The 15,417-nt window shown below is 46.7% G+C and overlaps 1 protein-coding gene across 1 annotated transcript in view; it reads right to left on the bottom strand.

Annotated features, from left to right (window-relative positions):
• Nucleotides 1-15,417, bottom strand: part of lrp2a (low density lipoprotein receptor-related protein 2a) — a 387,109-nt gene that overhangs the window by 19,900 nt on the left and 351,792 nt on the right. The window contains exons 72-74 of the mRNA XM_041200238.1: nucleotides 8,725-8,945; nucleotides 6,374-6,553; nucleotides 1,322-1,441 (exon numbers count right to left, since the gene is read on the bottom strand). Coding sequence (XP_041056172.1) covers nucleotides 1,322-1,441; nucleotides 6,374-6,553; nucleotides 8,725-8,945 — 521 coding nt within the window. The remainder of the gene's footprint in view (nucleotides 1-1,321; nucleotides 1,442-6,373; nucleotides 6,554-8,724; nucleotides 8,946-15,417) is intronic.

Genomic DNA, 15,417 nt, shown 5'->3' with positions numbered 1-15,417 from the left:
GAAAAAAATGTGTGGTGGCATCACAGTATAATTGCTGACAGGTAGTCTAGTCATTATATTATTGAACTAGTAACCCAGAGGCTTGGACTAATAATCCAAATAACCTGAATTCAACTCCAAATTCAAATGACACATTGAAAATTTGAATTCAGTTTTAGAAACATCTGGAAATGAAAAAAAAACTAGTAAAAGTGACTGTAAACGTTAGATTACTGTGCATTTTCCATGGTCAGGAGGTGATCTCCATTAGCCTATCAATAGCAGATGACCCCATGCCAATGGGGCAAATCCAGTACATCCACCCAGCTGAAGAAGCCAGTTAAGGAAATCTATGCCTTCTCTTATGCTGATTGCCATGTATTGGGGGCAGAGGTCTGTCCCCTCACAGATCAACTAACTGAAGGCAGGGACAGGGTGTATCAGGATCCCAAACTAGTTTCTGCTTTTCTGGCAGATTTTTATTGAAGTTACCGTAGGATTACGTGAGGAGGGCTGAAGTCTTTAGGATTCTAGACTCTGAGGTTCAGAGATGCAACATCTCAGCAACAAAGTACTATTAGATCTGTATGTCAGGACTTCCACAGGGTCTCGACGCACATCTTTGGTCACATGTCCAGTCTCTAATGAACCACAGACTTTTTGGCCCAAAATAGTACACAAGCAAAACAAAGCTATTTAGATATTTTCAAGCACATTAAAGCAAATGGAAATGCAAGGCATCTATGTAGATGGAATAAAACTTTACTGAAAGTTTTTGCCTTTTGGTATGGTTGGTTTGCTTTATATTACACTGTCAAATCTAAATTACCTTCAAAACACTATAACCCCAGAGGATTCAGAAGCGAGCATTAAGGATATTTCTGAGTATAGAAATATGGGTTACATGGAAAAATTGAGGGAAGTTTGGTTTGCTTTGGAAGGGAAGAGAGTTGAAAGAGGTGAGCTATTTACACTTTTCAATATCATAAAGGTTATGAACAAATTGTTGACTACAATGAAGGATTCGAATACCAGGAGCTACAAGTTAAAAACTAGCAGGTGGAAATACCAAGAAGGGAAAGAGCAGAACTCCTTTTACATTTAAGATAATAATCTTATGGAATCAGCAAAAGCCACTGAAATGGGGAGTTGAAATTACAGCAAAAGATACATGAATGCATTTATGTAGAGAGAAATAGAGAGAAGGCATTAAAAATAAAATAAACAAACAGGTTAGTTAGGTTGATTTATGAGAATAAAAGGCTTGCATAGCCCAATGGCTTTTTGCTGTTCTTGAAAGTTCTAGCATTTTTAAGCAACTTGGTTCATTAAATGCACATACCTGCATCACACTCAGTAAGACTGCCATCTCGAAATCGACTGCCTTGAGGACAAGCACAGGTATATCCTCCCGGTCTCAGCAAACACAGATGACTGCAGACACCCTTACAAGGATTAGGCACTGAAACAAGAATGAAAAAGAAAACTGGATTCCAAAGCTTTTATACAGAATTGTAATTCAATATAACAAAATAATCATTTGCATTTAGATAGTAGTCTGCACATGTGGGAAGTTTTCTCAACGCAGTTTATATTAAGAGGAAAATAGAAGACATCTTGCACAAATCAAAGGGAAAAGCAATAAGAAATTGGGTGGGAGTGCTGAAGACACAGTCAAAGAGCAGGGTTGTAAGCCAGTCTGAAAACAGAGGAAACAAAATGATAAGACAGAATGAACTAGGAAGGAAAGTCCGAATAACAGGAGCCTCATGGCTGAACAAGCACCCAAGGATGAATGGAAGAAGCAGAGGACATAAAGTAGCCCAGTGTCAATGAGGTGTAGGGTACAATTGGACACTTAGGTGATCTGTAAATAGGAAAGAACAAAACCATGAAGGAATTGAAAGGGCTAGGGCAAGAATTCTAAGGTTGGCTTAAAGGAAGATGATGATCCAGTGAAGCTTGGATGAAGGGATTTAAGAGGACAAGATATGGACTGTGGTGTTTTGGATGAGTCATTATACATGAAAGTTTGTGGTGGGAAGGAGAGTGTTAAAGAAATATGTCATCCATTTACCATTTTGGCACTAGTAAGATGAACGCCGATGCTCCTCAAGCATCATTCCTGGATCACATTTGAATAGAGGCAATGACACAATTGGTAGCAATCTCATCTCTGAGTCATAAGGTTCCAGCTTCAAGTGTCATTCCAGGGTTTGAGCACAAATCAGAGCTGACACTCCAGTGCAGTCCTGAGAGAGTGCTGATCCCAGAGGTGCCATCTTTTGGATGAGACCTGAAACCAAGGCCTTGCCTGCCCTCTCAGGTGGATGTAAAATATCCCATGGCACTATTTGGAGAACAGTAGGGGAGCTATAACTGGTGCCCTGGCCAATAATTATCCCTCAATCGACATGACAAAAACAGGTTATCTGATTGTTAGCACATTACTGTTTGTAAGAGCTTGTTATATGCAAATTGGCTGTCACGTTTCTTATGATTTAACAGTAAATATATTTCAAAAGTGCTTCATTGACTGTAAAGGACTGGCTTCTGTTGGTTGTGATGTGTGCTATATAAAGGCAAGCTTTTCTTTCTTTTTTTTAGTCAGTTGTCCCTTTACTTTATACATTAAATTATTCTATATTATGCTCAATGAGATTCTGCCTCACTGACGCTAACCCATTATATGAAAATAAGTGACTTGCACAAAGAAAAAACCCATACAGTACAGAGAATGCAGCCATTATTCAATGTGTGCTTTCAGTTGAGTGTTGATCACCATTAAATTTTCAGCACTTGACTGGATTGCTGGTAAGGCTTGGGCCTAGCTGTTCTAATGTAGGAACCAGATTAGCCAATACCTAAAAATTCTCCTGACTATGGTATAGTATATAGGAAAGGTGAAGATCTCTTATACCTTGCCCAATTGTAAATTTTAACTCAGTCTAAGAAAAGCATTGTATCTTGAGGAAGTGACATCCTCATGGCCAATTGGTGAGGCAGAATGGAAACTATTGTGCTATGGAACTGCACTTATTAGGAATCGCATTGAAAATATCCATTTACACTTATTGAATTTCAACTGCTTGGAAAATTGACAACTATTAGTGAAAAGAGATCTGGATCAGGCAATCAAAAGGAAGGAAAAGAAAATTGGATTAGGCCCAATATCAGATGCGGGGGTGCGATGATTAACCTTCCCCCATGCCCCTTGAGGTGGGTAGCATATGAAACTCATCTGATTATCTAAATGATTTCAGAATGTAGCACAGCAGGAAAAATATTGCTGACTGGCTGCATGCTCAGCAGGTGGCCCAAGTGCGTGCATGGCCAGTATGATGCATAGCTAGCTGGACCTCAAAGGCAGACCACCTCTCTCAAGGGGAAGCTGAAATCAAGTTGTCACAACTGTTTCTGGAAGGGGCTGGAAGGAAAAGTAAAGAAAATAGAGCAACAGCTAAGACAGTAGGCTCCCAGGTTTTTGGATGCAGCACTGGAAGCCTTGGCGATGGAAATGGAAAGGAGAGATGCCATATTTTCGGAATGGGCTAGGAGGTCCTCAAGGAACAGCCTGGGTGGCATATAGTTCCAGTGATGGGAATCCCTCCACTCATTGGAGAACTGGTGGGAGGCCTGCATTGCTTCTGATTGGGAGCCCCGTTGCAATTAGACATTTAGTTGGCCAGTGTCAGGCCTCCCATTTGATCAAGGCCACCAGAGGATGGAAATCCCACCATCGAGAACTGCCAGCCAAACCTGACAGGGTTTATTGGATGGGAACCTCAGGCAATCCAGTGAGTCCTGTTAAGTCCCTGTGCCACCATTAAATTCTGGTGGACTGTGGGATAATTGGCTTTAAATGGCTCATTAATGAGTCTAATTGACACTGTGCCAGCAGGTAGGATTCCCGCATTGGGCCCTTCCAATCCCTCACTAAAGTGGGCATAGTTTTCCAAAGCTGCGAATCAGAAATGGGTATTTCCCCATCTGATTTTCTGCTTTCAGATACCCAAGACCTATCACCTGTCAGCATTGCAACCTCAGCTGAAGGGCGAGACCTACTCCAGACAGTTGATGAAGATCATTTGATCTGACAATTGTAGTCCTGACACTGCACAAAATTTTAGAGGGCAGGACGGAGTTGGGATCAGCACTTGATGTGTCAAGAGGCATGAGTGGGCTGCAGCCAGACCAGAGGAAAGGGTGGATTCTGTGCCAGCTCACTAGGGGATGAGGTCATAGACAAGTTCTGCTAATAGGACTCAGGAAACTTTAGTTAAGTGTAATTTAAGCACACAGACGGCACCAAAATTTAAAAAAAAAAGGGGCAGAATTTTGCTCTCATTGAACGGGCTCGGTGGGGGCGAGTGGGAGTGGTTGGGAAGCCGACCACCGCCCACAATCGGGGCCTGACTGTGATTTCATGTTGGCGGGCCAATTAAAGTCCGCCCACCGTGAAATGTGCATTTTGGCGCTGCCTATGTTGGTTGGGGGGGTGGTGGGGGGGGGGTGGCACGGAGGGGTTGGGAGGAGGGCGAGTGCGAAAGTTTGCACGCGAGTGCGCGAGTGCACGCAGGAAAAGTTCCCTGAGGTACAGATCTGCCTCATGCAGATGAAGATTTTGAACAATGAAAATAAAGAATTTAAAAATGTTTATAACATGTCCCCTCATGTGACTCTGTCAAATGAGCAAGGACAAGTTAGGAATTAGTTTGAAAATTTTTAAAAATCACTGAATGAAACCTCATCCTGCCCGTGGATAAGGTTTTGCAAAATATCCAAAGGCCACTTGACCTTTTTGCCTGCCTGCCAACTGTAAGGTTGTATGGGCAGCGAAAAATTTAATTCAATTGGTACTTTAATGGCCTTAAAAGGCCTCTTAATTGTTGGCGGGCACCGTGCCGACTCCCGTGCATGCCTGCCAACCGAAATATCACACAAGTGCGTGATGATGTCGGGACACTCGCCCAATATCATGGCGCATCATTTTACGCTTGTTCGGGTCAGGCGCATGCCTGTCTGACGAGCAGAAAATTCTGCCCAAGTTTGCTTAAATTGGCATCAGAACTGTATAAGTGTTCAAGGGAAAGTTTAACTCCAAGAAATAAACCATTTACAGAGAATATTCACCGCCGATGCTCCAAATCGTTGACACCTCAATGCAGTGACTCACCGGGCTTGTTCTGCTGCCCAGCTCCTGGCTGCAGATCTACTCCCCTCTCTCTCCATGAGGCTTCGCAGACTCAGGGGTGCTGCCAGTCAGACTGACTAGGTCTCCAACTCCCCCTTCTGGCTCCTTAACCATTCTCAGCAGCTTCAAGCCTCCCTAGGCTCCTGTCAGATTGCCACTTAAGTCCTAGACTTGGCCTTGCTGCTTTCTCCTTCAGCCCATGCCATCTGGCTCTGGCTCTCAGCTTGTCAAAGATCCTGCTCCCTGTAGGTCGGAGCCCACAGGGGTCGACCGGTTCCCGTGCTCGCTGCTCTCCCCAACTATCACCACCTGCTGCTGGAGGCCCGACTACAATTTGATGGGGTAACACATGGGAGAAAGCAGATGGGCATGCACACAGTGATGCTTGCTACATTGCCAGGTCTGCCAGGCAGCCACTTGTCACTATTAAGGAGGATGGAGGAGTCGGTTTCAACATATCAGAGGGCATGCTCCAGGGTGGGTGGGGCCTTCTATTGAGTGCCTTCCTTCTCTTACCTCAACACACAGCTTACCCCTTCTGTTGTCTGTACTCCATTTCAAAGTCACGCTGTAGCCCGAAGCGGACTGCAACTATAGACCCTTAAACAGAAGCAAACTTTCTCCTGTTAGGCCTTCCAACTCTTCCAGCACCATACCCTTGTAAATCTAAAATGTAAGCAAACCTCTTCCAACAATACCAGCACAGTACTACCACTAACACTGCACCAGAAAAAGAAAGTCAAAAGTACTTCACCTGGAAATTGGATGGTTCACATTGTATGTAGTACTAATTGGGATGGTCCCTCATGCAGCTCTAAGCATGCTCAGCTGGAAGTGTTTGAGAAGGGGCGTTACCTGGACTTGCACAGACCAAAATGGCTATTCACATTAGATGCTGTTTGACATCATGATCAGCCACTCTGCACACTTTCAGCACACTAAGGCATGTTCGTGCTAGCACCCCATCAGTTAATGTGTGCCACCGCAGATGCATCCTAGTCAATATTTTTGCACTTTTGGGCTAACCTAGCACCAGCGCTAATGATGATGAGCTCCAATGTATTAATTACCGGAGTTTATATTAATAATCTACTGATAGCGAAGGACACTTTGAGAAGAAAAATAATTGTATGTTGAATACTAAACTTGTATACCTCGAGGAGGGGAATATTTATCCAAGTCTCGGATTGAAGATTGTACCTGAGTGATTGTAACGATGCTCCTGATAAATTCGAGCTTGAGTTAGCCATGGGTTTACAGTCATAATTTTAATCTTATGACCATTTCCAAATTTATCTTGTTTCCATACTTCACCATTCTCCTTCGATGTCCAGTACAGGTGGCTTTCAAAAACATCCAGGCTGTATGGGTTGCCTAGGTCTGATGAAACAGAACAAGGGCAATGTGTTAACTTCATTTAACAGAAGTTCATTTGAAAAAAAGTGTTTGCACTGAAAGGCGATTCAAATTTTTCTTCAATTGTACTTTAAATAATCAAAGAATGAAAGTTTCGCACTCCTGTTAAAAAATATACTTACCCACTTTTTTTCTGATATGTCCTGATGTGTTTACAAGCATTGGGGAGATTTTCGGCATTTCTGGTCATGCATCATATGATACATAAACTGTACATGCCAGAAGAGACTATTCAAAATTATTCCTTGGACCTCCATCTTAATATTTTGGGTGAGCTACCACACCCGTTCGCCAGTTGCATTTCTACAGGCAGCTTAGCCTTTTATATTGCTGGACATTGGATTGCTTGTCTCACTGACAGTCTGGGGTGGGGGTCAGGGTGGGGGTGGGTGTGGGGCTGAGGTATTGCTAGTGTTGAGGAGTTGGGGAGAAGAGAGACTTTAGTCCTCATGAATTCACAAGAACATTTTTTTAAAAATATCTTGGGTCCTGGTCGCAGCTTACGCTATTGTGCTTGCTGAAAAATCCCAGTTCATCACAATCTAACTTTGTACAGGAGCGTTCAAACATGTGTTAGGCTCTTTACTTATATATGTAAGGCATCTAATGTCTGTATTAGGCAGTCAACATGGAAAGCTGAAAAATGGTCCATTATAACGTAGGGCCAAGCATCTTTGAGGTGCAGACATTGGTTCCAAAATTAGCTATCTATGTGTCTGTTTGTCTATTTTTTCCTCCTTGTGATCCAACTTGAATTTGTTCATAGTAGAAAGGGATTATTTCCCTCTATTCAGGTTACTCTACCAATAATACACTGGGGTTTTTTTTACAAGGAGGGGGAGAGGCCCTCATTATACATTCAGGGTTGATTTGGAGTCCTGATGCAGGGATGGAGAGAAATTCAATGGTGCTATAAAGGCTATATTTAACTTGAGCCATGTGGTGGAAATGGAATTAAAATGTTTAATTAATGTGCTGTGTTTACTGTCCCATTCCAGCTCTGTTGCCATATACACTGCAGCCTTTTGTTGGTTGACTTAGTTGTCGCCATTTTATGAAACGTTTTGGGCTGCATCCAGGGCTTCATCAGCACCGTGGGGTCATGCAAAAATTTACACTTTAATGCTTAGGTCAGTTCACCATACTTCTATGTAACAGCATAAATAAAAGGTTAACAATTTAGTTAGCTGCCAGTTAGACCACCGCCCTACCTCATTTGATTAGCTAAAGCGTCAGGTGAAACAGTTAGATGTTTGTGGGCAATTATTAATGTAGACAGCAAAGCAAATACATTGAGTATATTAAACAATATTTTTTACAAAACAAAATGCATTCTTTATACATTATTTCCTTTCAAAACTCTCAGATTGAGGGAATGTTTTGAAGTATTTAAAATATTGGGAAGTATTGTTATTTTGAAATATCTTGCAAACATGTGCAAGCTTACTATAGTCTTCATTCTCTTCCTGCAGAATTTGGATGAATTGAGGTAGAAATTGACCTTGAGATGTCAAAGAATTCCAGAGGCTATGATTCTACTGTGGATTGTAATATTCTAGTCATTTGGAACCGAGCAGAGCTGCCTCTAGTTTCACTCCAGGTGAGCTGAAGAATGGTCCAGTCTCAAAAGATTATGTTCTACCACTGACATTGACAGGACAAGTCTCTTTTGAACCTGGTCTCCTTTTCTGGACTTCTATACAGGGGCAGAGAAAGGCAGGGTACACCTTTGAGTCTGGTTCCAGCCTGTTATTTTAAGTATTGTGCTCTAGTCCTGGGAATAGCCAGATATATGCAAGCTCAACGCAGTCACTTATGTGTTCCTCACAGCTATGGAAGGGTATAAAATATCATATAATATCTTTTGCTGAAAAATGTTTTCATTTTAAAAGTACAGAAATAATAAAAAATACAGAAATATGCCTAATGATCCATATCATGGGCATACCAGATGCTGAAATATAAAAGCCTAACTTGGAGAAACGTTTTCAAATTCTGTGCTATATATTACAAAATAACTGATCTAGTTTGGTCAGATGGTGTTAGTCAGTTACTTTCTGAGGTTTGGAGTTCTAACATTACTGTGGATATGTAATTGTTAAACCCATAGAAAAATGCCTCTGCATAAATCTCACCTCCATTAATAACCAGCATTCTCTCACTGCCATCAAACTTCATAGACTCTATGAGGTTTTCCTTGGAGTCACTCCAGTAGATTCTGTCACCATTAACATAATCTATAGTAAGGCCTGTTGGCCAGCCCAGGTCACTGTTAACCAGCGCATGCCGGTGCTGTCCATCCATCCAGGCACACTCTATCTTGGGATATCTGCCCCAGTCTGTCCAGTAGAACAGCCTGAAAAAAATGGTTAAAGGCAGTATTTGTAAGAATTTGCTGTATCCTTTGAAGAATTAAAATACATTTACATTCCATTGGCATAATTAGAATGCTTTATTTTAATATGGGTCATTTTATTCAATAAATGAGTGCATTATTTAGAAAGCAAAAGGGGCCAATAATTTGGAAAGCAAATGATACACATCCTAAGTGTCAAATATACTTTCCAAGGACCTCCACTGTACAGCCTGTCAATGTTTGCAGCATCAGGGAGAGGTGTATTAATTCCAATGCCACTGGCTGGAACCTACATCACTGGGGCATGTCTAAGGCACCCACAGGTTACAAATTGAAGTTGTTATAGCAGGTGGATGGTAAATGCCAAGATGCCCAAATCCCAGAGGGAAAATTGAAGCAATCACCACAACTGTTTACAATTTGTACTTATTCTGAGATGCTGGCTTTGAATTCAGTAAAAAGGTCAACAAGTCTTATAGATTTCTTACAAAACAAAATTAAACCTTTATTAAATAGGAAAAAATGATTTTAAGCATGTACATAGGTTTACAAATTGCCACTATGATAACTCCTAGTTCCCCTAATTAATCTAACTCCCAGTCACACCTCCATTAAGGCATCAGTAAAACACATAGGGCTGAATTTCCTGGATGGTGGGGACGGGGGCGGACCTGATTGCCACTCACGATCGGGTCTGCGCAGCCATTTTACACGGGCAGGCCAATTAAGGCCCGCCCAGTGTATTTCACAACTTCCATGCATAGCGGGAGTGGGCAGGCAGCGGCACGCATGCTCAGCCCGCCAGGTATAAAGGAAGGCCAGGCAGCTTTGGAAAGGCTGTTCGCAATGGCTGGGTGAAGGGCTCTGCAGAGGGGCAATGGAGGTGCCGCAAGTCCGGTGGATAGGCCATCGGGGCAGGCCCAGCCGGAGGGTAGGCCACCGGGGCAGGCCAGGCCGGAGGGTAGGCCATCGGGGAAGGCCAGGCCGGAGGGTAGGCCATCGGGGAAGGCCAGGCCAGAGGATAGGGCGAGAGGGGCCAGTGTGCCCTTCATTTTACTGATGATTGCCTTGCTGCCCTCCTTGAGGAGGTGGCAGCACGGTGGGAGGTTCTGGTTTCCCAGGATGGGAGGAGGAGGCACCCCCCACCTGACGAAACATGCCTGGGAGGAGGTGGTGAGCTCCCGCAATGTGGTGCGGTGCACCTGGATCCAGTGTTGCAAGCGGTTCTACGACTTGTTGTGCTCTGGAAGGGTAAGGACAATGTTGGCATTGGTCACTTAACGCAGCAGTCAGCTTACCCTCCCTTGCTGCCGCTGCCTCGCCCTCTCCACCATCACCCCCCCACCAAGTCTGAGTGCAGTTACTGCATTGAATCAGTGATGGCATGTGTCCTTCACTGGGTGGGCCAGCAGATATTGTCCATGCCTAGGTCAGCCTGAGAGGGTGGTGAAGAGATAGTTTCTGCGCCCACAGCATGTGGTACACTGAGACCCACATTACTGTTTTCAGAGCAACCTGGAGAAGCTGCGCCTGGACACAGTGCTGGAATTGCAGGACATGTCCAAGTCAGGGTGATGACATGCTGGAAGGGGAGCTTCAAGGTGGCGTGGCAATGAACCATCTGCTGTCCTCTGCACTCCATGTGCTTGTGCCTCCTTGCTATGGAAGGATATACCGTGTGGTGCTTAATGTGACGTAGGCCGCATTTGGCCAAGAGGAGGGTGGGGGGCTGGACAACAGGCCTAGCGTGTTTGCGTGAGTGTTCGGCAGCAGCGGGGTGAGGAGACACTGGAGCCCTGATATGTTCTACTCAGGTTGGGGGTGGGCCGTGCGCAAAGAAAGTCCATTAACAATTTGCACAAATCAATGCTCTTCTCTCATTTTCAGAAGAATGCTCATAACACGGCAGAGTGTGCGAGGACTGGTGGTGGCCAGGCGTAGTTAGCCATTCTCAGCCGGTTTGAGCAGGAGGCCCTGGATTTAGAGAGGTGCCATGCGCCCAGGCCCACTGGTGTCGGTGAAGCTGGGGTGCCACGGGCAGGTATGTTTGCCCAGCAGTGCGGTCACCATTGTTCTCCCAACAGCCAATGCAGTGCTGAATGTTCCATGATTGAAGTTTGGCAACATGGCTTGACCATTGCTAATGGAAGGATGAGTGCATAATGATCTGGGGGACAGGGACGCACATTGACATTGGCTTCGTGTTAACTGATCTAATGTCTTTGTTCTTCCTTTCAGCATCAGCAGAGCAGGGCAGGAAGGAGGAGCAGCAGAGGCCCCCTCTCTTACCTGAGGGCCCTGAAGTCTCAGAATCATCAGCATCACACCATCTCTGGCAGGCACCAATGCAGATACTAGCACCTTGGTGGAAATTAGAACATTGGCTAGTGTCCCGGGGCACAGCGGTGAGGGCACTTCACTGTCACTGGAGGAGCTGGCAGAGGAACAGTAATGGGTGTCGGCTCTGGGGAGGAAAAGCATGTGGAGGTGATGATAGGGTCCAGGGTATCAGGGTTCAAGAAATGATGATATTGGGTGGGTCCATGATGTTGGAGGAAGTTGGTGGGTGACAGGGAGAGGGTAAAAGGCGGTGGAGTGAGTCTGAAAGGTGATGCACATCATTTTTCTAAACTGACCTTGGCTACACAGTTAGTGAGGTGCCGCGAGGTGGGAGCAGGGTCTTTTTGGGTGGGTGGAGTTCAAGGAATCGTCCGCGACACAGCAGAGGCACAAAATGCGGCCAGTTATGCGGGAGATACGTGAGGCTACGCTTGGCTTGGTGTCCGTGGTGGAGGAGTCTACGTGGATGATTGCCAGTGCAATGAGCCACATGTCCAAGTGCCATGCATCCTCCATGGAGAGAGTGGCAACTCTCTTGGACATGCTCCTCCAGGAGACCCATCAGGGCTTCCTGGGGATGTACTCTGACCAGCAAGCCCTCACATCGGCTTTGACCTCAGCTGGTCAATGCCAGCATGAGAGATGGTCTGGGCACCAAGTTTCCCAGCTCGGTGCCCATCCATCCACAGTGAGCAGGGAGGACCTCACGTCGGCGCAGCAGCTGCCTGTCATCCCTGCGAGCACCTCTCACGGCGCTCCAGATGAGGACATCAGCTCCTCTGCCCCTCTGCCAGTGACCGTAGCAGGTGAGGCTGCGACGACTGGGGAAATGCCAACTATGGAACTGGCAGACCCCTTTTAGGCTCCACGGGCCAGAGGACAACCACCAAGGTCATTGAGGCCAACTGGACAGCAGAGTCAGCAGGCGGTCTCAGATGCCGCTCTGAGCGATGGGGCAGTGCCAAGACGCAGCACCCGGAAACCAAAGCATAAGGCACCTTAGCACACCACGGGTTTATCACTGGTACTTTTGTGTTGGCCAGAGATGAGGTCTTTATGATTTGCTTTGAACTGGAACACGATTGTCGTTTTTTTTGCTTAAGTTTCTTTGCCTCTGATATTAAGTTCAGACATATCACCATGGCTGCATGTGTATGGTTTCCAAAAATGTAATGAGTGCTTTGTGGGACATTCAGCTTTATTAACATGGCCCTTAGTTACTGTCCTTAACCTGGCAGTTTTTGCACTTAAGTATCGAGTATGGAGCCTACAGCCCAGGCTTGTCCTAGAGATCCAACTGTGGTGGGCTAGCTGAAGGTTCATTGGATTAAAGCCTCCCGGGTGTCCCTGCCTCCCTGCAGCATGCCCGGGTCAGCGTCTACCCCTTCAGAATTTCCCTGTGCCTGCTCATCCTCAGAATCACTGCTGGACTCATCGTGTGCAGCCGCATCCACTGCGTCAACATCTTCATCGTCCACTGTGTCCACCCCTTTCCAGCGCCAGATTGTGAAGAGTGCAGCATGCTAACATTATCATCGAGACACGATCTGGGGGACACTGGAGTGCGTCCCCTGAGCGGTCCAGGCATCGGAAGTGCATCTTAAGAAGACTGATGGCTCTCTCCCCCACAGCCCTTGTGGAGCCGTGGCTCCTATTGTGCCGCTGCTCAGCTTCTGTTCTTGGATGGTGGAGCGGCATCATGAGCTACCTTCTGAGGGGATAGCCCTTGTCACCCAGCAGCCATCCATCAAGCTGGCTGGAGCACTGAAGAGCCCCGGCACCTGGGAGTGTCTGAGGATGTAGGCGTTGTGGGAGCTGCCTGGGTACCTTGCACAGACTTGTAGAATCAGCATCCTGTGATCACACACTATCTGCACGTTCATGGAGTGGAAGCCCTTCCTGTTGACGAAGGCACCGGGCTCACCCGCTGGCGCCTTGATGGCCACATGTGTACAGTCTATTGCACCCTGGACGTGGGCCAAGCCAGCAATGGCTGCGAAGCCTCTGGCTCACTGTATCTGGCTTGCCTGGTCCCAATGGTAGAGGATGAAGGTCAATGCACGCCTGAACAGAGCGTCGGTAACCTGCTTGTCACAAGTGTGGACAGCTGATTGAGAGGCATCGCAAAGATCACCCACTGATCCCTGGAAAGAGCCAGAAGCAAAGGAGTTGAGGGCAGCTGCGACCTTCAGAGCCATTGGCATAGGGTGTCCACCCACACAGTTAGCGGAGATCTCAGGGTCAATCATCTGACAGATATGGTTGACTGTGTCCCTTGAGAGATGGAGCCTTCTTCGGCACTGCACCTCAGACATATTGAGGTAGCTGCTTCGCTGCCTGTATAACCTGGCAGCAGGATAGTGGTGTCTTCTGCAGCCCCTTCCGCCTTGGTCTACCTCTTGGCCCTGCGCCCCTTGTGCCTGCACCTGTCCTCCAGGCTTCCCTGGAGGCTGAATGTGCACTCCTGGCCTCCTCCACCTTCTATCTGCCCCTTCCTCCTCAGAGAAGCTGCCTCCAGTGGACAGTTCAGCTCCCATTCCCAGGCTAAGGGAATGTTTCCTGAAACCTGCAGGCCCAAAAAGGATTCCTCATTACAGAGTGCTGACCTGAAGGTTAAGAGTTCAGACAAAGCAGCTGGTATGTGTTTTGAAGAATTACAGATCACACAGGTAGGTTCCAATAACGTTGAAAAATCAATACTTGAGAGAGTACACTCGCAACCCCACTGAGCCCTCTCATCCCACCCTTGGATGAGGTTCATACAAATGTGGCCTACCCACCTGCCCATTGCGCCCATGCGCCGACCTGAAGGTCACATGGGCCCCAAAAAAAATCACCATCGATTGGAGCGTCAAGGGCCTTAAGTGGCCCGTTAATTAATGGTGGGTGCGCATCGGAGAATCGCGCGCCCCTCCTCAACAAAATATCATGATGGCGCGCGGTGACATTGGGACGCTTGCCCAACGTCACTGCGCATCATTTTACGTGCTTGGGTGTGGGGCCCGCCTCCATAAACCAATGGGAAATTCTACCCATAAATTTTATAAGATCTTTGCAAAGGAACACAATGCCCTGAACAGTCAAATTCAACATGAGTTTTCTTAACTTCAGTTCTTGCAGACAGCAATTTGAGGCTTAGATGCTGGGGGCTTTTCACACTTGTTAGATCTTAGAATGCCTTCTTCCCCACGTACAACCTCATCTCAATTCCCATTGTTTCGCTATGTCTTTGGGCTTTACCTCTCTAATAATAAAAATCTATCATTGCACCAATTTTACCAGTAATCTTTGGGAAAAATAGACACACTAGCCAGAATTTTTCCCACGTCAGGTGGGCTCGGCAGGAGTGGTCAGGAACCCGAACACCGCCCGCGATTGGGTGCGCACCGCCATCATACACGAGTGGGCCAACTAAGGCCCGCCCAGCATAATGCGCATCTCCCGAGATCAGCGGGAAGGGGTGGGTAGGGGTGGGGGGGGTCAATGTCAGCCGTGTCCAATGGTGACCCAGCGGCCTATTCAAAAACAGTGCAGGCAGTCGTGCTAAGGCTGCCATTGACTTCGCAGATCAGCAAAGATGCAGAATGTCATCAGAGAACAGGGCAGGCGGGAGGGCAGGTTGATGGGGCAGTTGGCCCCGAGGTTTTTCGACGAGTCCCTTGCTGCCCTCCTGGAGGATGTGGCAGCACGCCGGGATATCCTTGTCCCAAGGGACAGGAGGGGGAGACCTCCCCACAACCAAACATGCCTGGGAGGAGGTGGCATCACAGGTCAGCTCCTGTGATGTGGTGATGCACACATGGGTGTGGCGCCGCAAGCGGTTTAATGACCTCCTGTGATCAGGAAGGGTGAGTACCATATTGGCATAGGTCACTTAACACAACAATTAGGTGGGCCCCCCCCCCACCATCCCCAGACCTCAGAGTTCTTATGACTGTGAGTGGCAAATGTCATGGAGACAGCATCTGGGCAAGGGGTGAGCCCTCGCTGCTTGGAATGAGTGTATGGCGGCTCCAGGGTCACGAATCGGCTGAGCCTGGCAAGGTTTTCCTCAGGTGGGGGTGACAAGGCTGCAATGGCAATGCAGGTACAAGGTGGATTAATCAATGCTCCTCTATCCTTTCAGGAGAAG

This window comes from Carcharodon carcharias, chromosome 12 (genome assembly GCF_017639515.1).
Source record: "Carcharodon carcharias isolate sCarCar2 chromosome 12, sCarCar2.pri, whole genome shotgun sequence".
Classification (NCBI taxonomy): Eukaryota; Metazoa; Chordata; class Chondrichthyes; order Lamniformes; family Lamnidae; genus Carcharodon; species Carcharodon carcharias.
Note: the sequence above shows the minus strand (reverse complement) of the source record. Positions and strands in the feature narration are given on the sequence as shown.